The sequence below is a fragment of the Gymnogyps californianus genome, chromosome 6 (assembly GCF_018139145.2).
Source record: "Gymnogyps californianus isolate 813 chromosome 6, ASM1813914v2, whole genome shotgun sequence".
NCBI classification, from domain to species: Eukaryota; Metazoa; Chordata; class Aves; order Accipitriformes; family Cathartidae; genus Gymnogyps; species Gymnogyps californianus.
Genome location: NC_059476.1, coordinates 22274031 through 22282464, shown reverse-complemented (window position 1 = coordinate 22282464; position 8434 = coordinate 22274031). Strand labels below are relative to the sequence as shown.

General features: G+C 50.7%; 1 protein-coding gene across 1 annotated transcript; it reads left to right on the top strand.

Annotated features, from left to right (window-relative positions):
- Positions 1-454: 454 nt before the first annotated feature.
- Positions 455-4207, top strand: NDUFB8 (NADH:ubiquinone oxidoreductase subunit B8). Its single transcript, XM_050899312.1, has 5 exons — positions 455-500; positions 657-783; positions 1407-1506; positions 3113-3268; positions 3975-4207. The coding sequence occupies exons 2-5, from the start codon at positions 665-667 to the stop codon at positions 4065-4067; spliced, it is 468 nt and encodes a 155-aa protein (XP_050755269.1). The 5' UTR covers positions 455-500; positions 657-664; the 3' UTR covers positions 4068-4207.
- Positions 4208-8434: the final 4227 nt, after the last annotated feature.

Here is an 8434-nt window from a genome sequence, read left to right as displayed (position 1 = left end):
ACATTCGGGTATTAACTTTAACAATATTGATACTGATACAAAGAAGGCAATTTGCATAACGCCGCCAGCCACGGCATCGATCCGATTGAGCATCGACCGGGCTGCTCCGCAGGAGGCTGCCCCGTGTCTGGAAGGGAATACCTGCCATAAGTTCCCATTACCTCGCTGCAGACGATGACAGCCAGCGTGAAATATCGCACCGATGCCCTTTCCGCCCATTAGCTCTTATGTCAATATTACAATAACAGATGCTGCCTAATTAATGCCCTGCACGCGGCGGGGCGGTACCCTGGAGCGCAGGCGGTGGCTGGGCTCGCCCCGCCCCCGCGCTAGCCCCGTCCCCGCCCGAGCTCTTCTGTCCCTACCGGCCACCGTCGGCCGCGCCTGCGCGGTGGAGGTGATGGCGGCGGCCGGGCTCCGCGGTGTCCTCTGGCAGCGGGCGGCCGCCCGGCTGTGGGCGGCGCGGGCCGCCGCGGCGGCGCCCCCGGGGGCGCGGGCGGGTGAGCGAGGGGCCTCGGCCGGCGGCGGGGCGGGGGTCCTCGGGGCGGCGGGGCGGTGACTCCGGGGCCGGGGTGTGAGGGCGGCGCGACCTCCCCGGCCTGGCCGCGGCTGCCGGCGGGGCCCGCGCCCACCCTGCCCTGTTGCTCTCCCGCCAGCCTCGGAGATGTCCAAGGACCTGTTGCCCGGGCCGTACCCCCGGACACCGGAGGAGCGGGCAGCCGCCGCGAAGAAGTACAACATGCGGGTGGAAGACTACGAGCCCTACCCCGACGACGGCTTCGGGTGAGCCGAGGGGGTCCCGTGCCCCTGCAGCCGGGGAGCAGGCCAAGGCTAGCACCTCCCGGCTTTGCGGGGAGGTGCTGCAGGCTGGTGGTCTCTGTTGAGTGCCTGGAGATGCTGCGCTGTGAGCTTAGAGCTCTGAAGGCACACACCAGTGTTTTAAAACAGGAACAAATGGAATGAGCTGGAGGCCTGTGTGAATAAAATACTGCATGATAGACTTTATATGCTCTTGTAATGCGAGGCTAAGAGGGATGAACTGAAAGCCATCTCTGGAATAAAGATTTCAGGAGATGTTTAAATGGTGGGGAATACTTTGAGATGTGCAAAATGCAAGACAGCTAGGGTTCTGTATTTCAGTTAAGTTTGTATTTTCTTCCAGCTGGTATAGCCCAAAAAGGCCACTTGGAGGGCTGCTATTTGTTACAATGACTGGTATCAAGGTGATGATTGTTGTGCTAGTTGCATGTATGCAGTTAAAAAATGTATATACATAGGAGCTATAAAGACAAAGTAACGTTTAAGTCTTCCATTTCCATAGGCCTATCCTATAGTGGCTCCTACAAAATGTATCTAAATGAATACAGCCTTCTTGTATGTTTGGTTTTTTTGTCTGTTTCTCACAGGTATGGTGACTATCCCAAGCTCCCTGATAAGTCTCATCATGAGAGAGACCCCTGGTACCAGTGGGACCAGCCAGACATGAGGCATAACTGGGGAGAGCCGGTAGGAATGCTAGTAGCACCTTTCAAGCTGCTAATCAATGCTACTGTTATTAAATACTAACATGCACATCTTGTTAGTGCTTTCTGTTTAATTCTTTGTGTAATTGCATCCCCAAGTGCAGGTGCATGTTGCCTGTGCAAGCAGGGACAGTCAGTTGGAGGGAAACTTAGGCTATGGCCGTCAGGGTAATTATTTTGAAAGTGCTGCGGAATGTTAACATCTTATTACATATGGGGAGGGAGACTTTACAAACTTAAGTTTCTCTGTAGGAGTAGGAAAGTCTCATCCATTTTCTTTGCCTGATCTGACTTAGTACGAGAGCTTACTTCAGAATCATTTAGCAAAGAAGCCATTGTTTGAGTAAAGTCCTTTTAGTACAATGGAAGTAGCTATCGCTGCTCTATTACTCCAGGGTTGCTTTGGGATAGAATACCAATAAGGAGGTCTTCTCTGAAGAAAGTTTGCAAGATATCCGTAAGAGAAGTGGATGAATAGAGCACTTACGTTAACTTTCAAAATCTAAGTTCCCCAAACTCCTTGTCAGGAGTAACTTTTCAGTTAGTGCACGGTCTTTCTGTGAATGACTGCAATCTAACAGTGATTACTGAACTTGGCAATTGACTTGAGCTCTCCTTACTATAAGGAGAGATTATGTAAGCATGTGTATGTAATATATTGTAGTACAAACATGCCAGAGCATCATAGCATGTGTACCACAGTAAAGTGCATGTTGTAATGATGGTAGAAGCGCATGAAAAAACCTGTGGTGATTCTGTGTTGTTGTGGTGCTTGGTAGAGGAAGGCTTTTATAGAAACCCATGCACATGGCGTGGGCAGTTGGGGACCAAGTGGAATATAATGGTGCATCCCAGGTGTCAGCAGATGCCTCTACTTAGGCAACCAAATTCTGCTCAGTCTGCCTCTCAGGGTTTGATAGCAAACAGCTCTGTGTGCAAAGGGGAAAGCTGGGGAGCTAGAGGCAGTACCTGAGCTGCAAATTAATGAGTTCTCTGCTTTGATTAATGTGAAAGGAGACTATAGGCAGAACATGCTTGGGACTTCCCTGTATATGCTTCAAGGCAGAAGCTTAAATGTCCTTCTGCTTCAATCAGGACAGGCATTAGCTTGCTACCAGCCCTGCTCTTGTCATGGAGTAATAGTGGCAGGTGCTCTACCTGTTTTGAGGAACCAGCTTCCAAGTGGCAGGTAGTTGCTTCTTTGCTTGAAGTAACACTGCTACTTCTCTTTGGGTGTGTGACTGAACTTCCATAAATGAGGGTACCGATTTATACTATGCCTTTTCTACAGTGCTGGGGAACAAATCTAAGGTGGAGTGATTATGTATATAAATAAAAGCTGCTGCTATCCTGTAATTAAGCATATTGCCTGGTATAAACATAGGATGGAGTCCTGAGTTTTATGTAAGTGACAACTTGCTATGACTGTAGGTAGATCACTTACCTCTTTTGTGGCTTTATCTCCACTTGTGAGGTGGAGATGAAACAGCTTCTGGCAGTTTTGTGAATGTTGTAAAGCGCTTCTTCCCTTGGTAAAAGCAGCTTGAGCACTCTTGGTAAATGTGCAGCCATTTTCCTTTGTTCTTTAGATGCACTGGGACTTCGACATGTATATTCGGAACCGTGTTGATACATCCCCCACTCCAGTTCCCTGGCACACCATGCGCAAACACTTCCTTGTCTTTTTGAGTACCATGCTGATCATGTTTGCTCTTGGAGAGATCTATCCGTCTTACAGGCCTGTGGTGAGTGACACCCTTGGGTAAAGGGAGGAAAAGTAGCTGTGTTTCTTGTCATTGCCGATGCCCAGAAGAGTGGTTTTGCTGAAGCTGAGTGATGAGTGTGAATGCAAAACCCTGCTGCTGGCAGGGCATGGGCCAAGGGATGTCCTGTGGTCTCATCCAGCCTGAGTTGTTCTGTTGACTGGCTTGGCTCAGCTCACAGGTTCTGTTTCATAGTGAACAGGAACCGCTCACTAGGGAACTAATTTTAAGCTATGCTTCTTACAGTATCCCTTCTCTGGTCTAGGTATTCTCCTTCCCTGCGTGCATCTGCTCGAGGGAGATGTTTTATCTCTTCTCTTGCCCTGTGTTTTTTTATTTATATCTCATGATCTGGGTCATTTGGAATGTACTTCTGAAAAATACGTCTGAATACACAAACAGCTTTTGCAATATATTATCCTCATGCTGTGAGATGAACTGTTGGTTAAGATTAAATGCAAGACCACCTTGATGTTTCTGTTAAAGGACATGGGTTTATAGAAAGAACTCTAGCTCTGAATTTACTTCCCTTGTACTCTAATATTCCTGCTGAAGCACTTAAAATAGAAATTTAAGTTGTAAATGACAAGCCTTGATTTGGGCGGGGGTGGGATGAGACATTTTCCCCTTACCCCTTAATTTGCTTGGTGAATGCGGTGAATTTGCCACTCTTTATCTCTCCTTGTAGGGACCGAAGCAATATCCCTTCAATGACCTGTATCTGGAGAGAGGAGGAGACCCCAATAAAGAGCCACCAGTGGTGACGCACTATGAAATCTGAAACTTGTTGAAGTGCTGTGTTTCTCCTGTGTCAGCTCTGCTGGGGATGGCATCTTCTCTAGTGTTCACTGTGGCATATGTTAATGCTTGTTCCTCAGTGTTCAACCACTAACTGCAGTGAAATATATCGATGATACCTACTGTGCTAGTTGTCTTCTGTTGGTTTGAGAAGGCTGAACAATGGCCAATGAAACTGAATGACCTTTGCCATTTTTCTAAACAGGCTAGTATCTGTGGGGCAAAGTTCTGAGTGCAGTCCTAGGACTACTGCTAGTTTACGTACCTTGTGCACAAACATTCCTTAGCTAAGCCTGTTTACATAGGAGATATTGCCTGTTACCAAGTGGCTTACTGCAGGTGCTGCCTGGAGTTGAACTAGTGTCATCATTTAATGTGAAATGACAGGCAGAACCAGACTGGCAAGTGCCAGTGCGTGGGAGTCTCATACCGTGTGAATAACTGTCCGTCCTTACTGGGATTTGGCTTTGATCTCTTCCTGCTCTAGACGCCCTCTTAAGTGAAGCTTGCACAGCCTGTAGGGAGCAGTAGTGAGGCACGGAGCCTTGCAGCATATAGCTTGAAGCTGACAGCGGTGGTACGAAAAGGCTAATGAGCAAATCCAGCTCTGGCCAGACCTGTTCTGCTGTGCCTGGGCTTTGGTCCAAGAGCACAGATGCCCAAGTTGCTCCTTTATGGCCTGAGCTCATCCACCAGGGTTGGAGTTAACGTCTGACCCATGAAGTCTGCCTGTCTTGCTGCAAACCACTGGTCTAGGGCCTCCTATGGCTTCATCAGCAGTTTGCTTGGGAAAGTTATACATACAATTTTATTAAGCGCCTAGATTTTTCCAGCTCTGCTCTTCCCTTAACATAAATTTTTCCCCTTGTTACTGGAGGAGGCAGTACCTTCAGTACTGCTTTACAGTGAAAGTTCTCTCAGCTCCCCTGTGCTAGGTCTTAGACCCTGCTGTTTGGCTGCAGGAGTGAGTGGTCACAGAAAGCTAAGCACTTGGGTGCTTCTGGGTGCTTCCTATAAAGTGGATTCTGTGTTCTGCTCTCAACACCCTGTCATGACTCATAGTTTTGTGCTTTAAGAGAAGCAGGTATTTGAAGACAATGATTCATGATTTTTCAATCTATAAAGATTTTTAACCCTGGATTCTAAAGGACAGTTAGCTTGATCTCTGTGTAGGGTTTTCTGTAAGGGTGTATGTTCAGGGGAATTACATGACTGAATGCTATAACATACAAATATTTATGTGTAAATAAAACTAACCTCTTTAGAGGTGTTGAACAATCACCATTCCTCCTGGCTTTTGTAAGCTGCCACCTTCTCTTCTAGTTACAGAAATGCTTACTTTTAAATTATGGACAATGATGTTTTACCCCAGAAGGATTTTTTTAAAGTATTTTTTGAGCTGTGGGGACCTTGAAACTGAATTCTGTTACAAAGTGTCATGCAGGGGAAAACACTCCTTAGGGATACTTGAGTAAGAATTACTATTCCACAGCAGTTATGTGACAGCACTATATACAATGTTGTGAGAGTTTTAAGAGTCTTCAAATAAAATGGAAATAATCAGAGCAGTAATAGGAACCTTATCTTGGTGTATGTAAAATGGTAATGCAGCAGTTGCACAGAGGCAGGTTGAGGCCTATCCAGCTTATTGTACAGCATACCACACGGCTGCCCTGCCCTGGCATCGTTTGCTGCTGCCTCCTCCTTTGGGGAGTTTCACACCCAGTCAGTATCTAACCAGTAACTTAATGATGTTTTTCTTCATGGGGAAGGCATAATGGGTTGGGCAGAGAATATGGCTCAGAAATCCTTAAAAATGGGGTTTGTAGTGTAGGCAGATTTTCTCAAAACAGGAGAGAGGTGAGGGAAGGAGGTCTGGGCCGTTCTGCATTTTTTTTTCCATGGCAACTAAAATGCTTTTAGGAAAACATATTCCTAAGCCGTGTGCCTTTCCCTTCTGCGTGCCCGCTCAGGAAGGCTTAAGTCGTTGCTGAGGCAAAGTTCTTCTGAGGGGGTGACTTCAGAGGCAGCAGACCCCGGCCCCAGCTATAGTGTTCCTTGGCCTGCAGCATCAACCGTTTCGGACCAGTGGATGGAGCAACTTCAAGTATCTTAAAAACAGGAAAGGTGCCCCACAGCCTCATGGTTTGGGAGCCCCGTGCTGAGCCCCGGCTGCTGCTGAGGCCCCCGCTCGTGGTGCCGCGGCTGAGGAAGAGACACCCCAAACGTGGGCAGGAAAGACTGAAAGCAGCAAACCCCCCCACACCTGCCCCGTGGGGCGGGTAGTGGCCAAACTCTCTGAGGAGACGGGCTCCCGCGCCCTTGTCGGCGGTGACGGCTCCCGCCCTGCGCAGCGGCCCCGGAGCCGCCGGTGCTACCACAGCCGTTACGGCTCCCGCCGCCGCCCGAGGCTGGCGCCTGCGCCGGCGGGGGGGGGAGGCGGGGCGCGCTCCCTCCGGCGCCGCGGGGGCGGGGTCACGGGCGGCGCTTCGCGGGCGGGGGCTTTTCGGCTCCCGGCGGCCACCGTCGCGAGGGCTCGGCTGCGGGAGTCGTTCGGGCTTGGGTCGGCGGCGCGGCGGGGACGGCCAGCGAGCCGGTAAGGGCCGCCGCCCGCCTCCCCCTCCCTCCTCCCCCGCCGCCTCTGCTCCGCTCGGCCTCACGCGAGCGGCTGCTCCTGCCCCGGCCCTCGCGCCCCTCAGCCCCGCCGCCGCGGGCACGGGGCCCGGGAGCTGCCCCCGGGCCGGCCCAGCCCTGTCTGCGGCGCCCCTGCCCTGCCGCGCCCCGGGGACGGACCCCTCGCCCCCGACCCCCTCCAACCGCGGCCTGCTTTGCTGCCCTGACCGCCCCGGTGTCGCTGTGCCTGCTCCGTCCCCAGATCCCGTGGCTCCGTCCCTACTCCTCTACCCCGGGAGCCCCGGAGCTTGCTTCCCCTCTGCCGGCGGGCCGGCTTGTGGGCACCGGCAGGCGGGGAGCACTTGGGGGGAGCTAGGCTGTTTGACCTGGGCCGTAGAGAGGCCTCTGGCGTAGCCGAGAGCCTGTTTTGTGACACCTGGTGTCTGAGGTCAATGCTTCCTTCCTAGATCTTCCCTCTTTTTCACTATCATACAGTGTAATGCTGTTGTGTGGAGCAAGCTGGCTACGTGTATGCACACTCCCATCTGTACAGTGCTGTGGCACTTAACAATAGCTTTTGAAAGTACTCGGAGCACAAGAAGTTTCTTTATATACCATGGGAGCTGTCGTGGAGGAATGTGCTGAGCCCTACCCTGCAACAACCCCGCCTTGCAAACACCAATGATTAGCTGAGATTAGTGTCTCTGTGCCTTCTGTAATCGGGGTTTATAATAAGCACTTATGAGAACAGCGTGGCTATAGGATATTGGGGGGCTGCGAAAGGAGAGTGTCAGAGCAATGCAAAGGGAAGGGACAGTACTAAGATTTTAAATTGATGCTGGGGTGTGGAGGCTGTAGGATGGTTTGTGTCTTAACCATTGTGTCATGCCTGAGAGGCCTTTTTCAATTCTTAGGGTGGCTGCTTGTCACCTGGGTGACCTTGGACAAGTCTTTTTTGTTCTGCCCAAGTTTCACCTTTAGCTAAGGGGGATCAGGCTATCAGCTCCTTTGTGTGCTGTGCTGGAAGTCCGTTCCCAGCAGGAACTGTTCAAAGAGGAACGTTGGGTGCCCAGTGGTAGGAGGAGGATTGGGGAAGTCAGTAGGAGGGGATTTCTGATTGACAGTATTTGGGTGGTGCAAGAGAGAGAAGGCCTTACTAGAGTGATACCAGGGACGATTATCATGGCAGCTTTGAGGGTCAGTTAGCTGATACAACAACAACGACAGTCTTTTAGGAGGTATTCTAAGCCACAAGTGTTTCAAGTTAGCGTAGGTGAGGGATTTTTGCCTCTGTCAGCGTTTCCTGCGTGGTCCGTCATGGTTTGAGAGCATGTGCTTTTACTTTTCCACTGTTTAGCTGTGTGCTCTCCGTTTCCCAGCGGTGGGGAGTGCTCTGACCTGCTGGGTTTTGCATTGCAAAGTGTTACCTTTTAAGGACACTGTGCAGGAAACGATGGCTGGGGGAGGCTGCAGGGAAATGCTGCTTCTGTCCTCTGACCCCCGTTGGGGCTGGGGTTCGCTAATACGTTAGATCTGTAATCGGATGTCTGTAGAAGGAGGAGGAATTGTCATGATTAATTAATTAGAGGTCCTGAGAAAAGCATGAGCTTTCTCAGAAGTCTTAGATGCTATTTTGGGAGATGACAGCAGGTGGCAATCGCTCCCTGAAAATGCTCCTGTGGGAGTCCGGTGCTCCTGAACTTTTCTCAGGCAGCCACCAGAGGCTGCTGAAGAAAG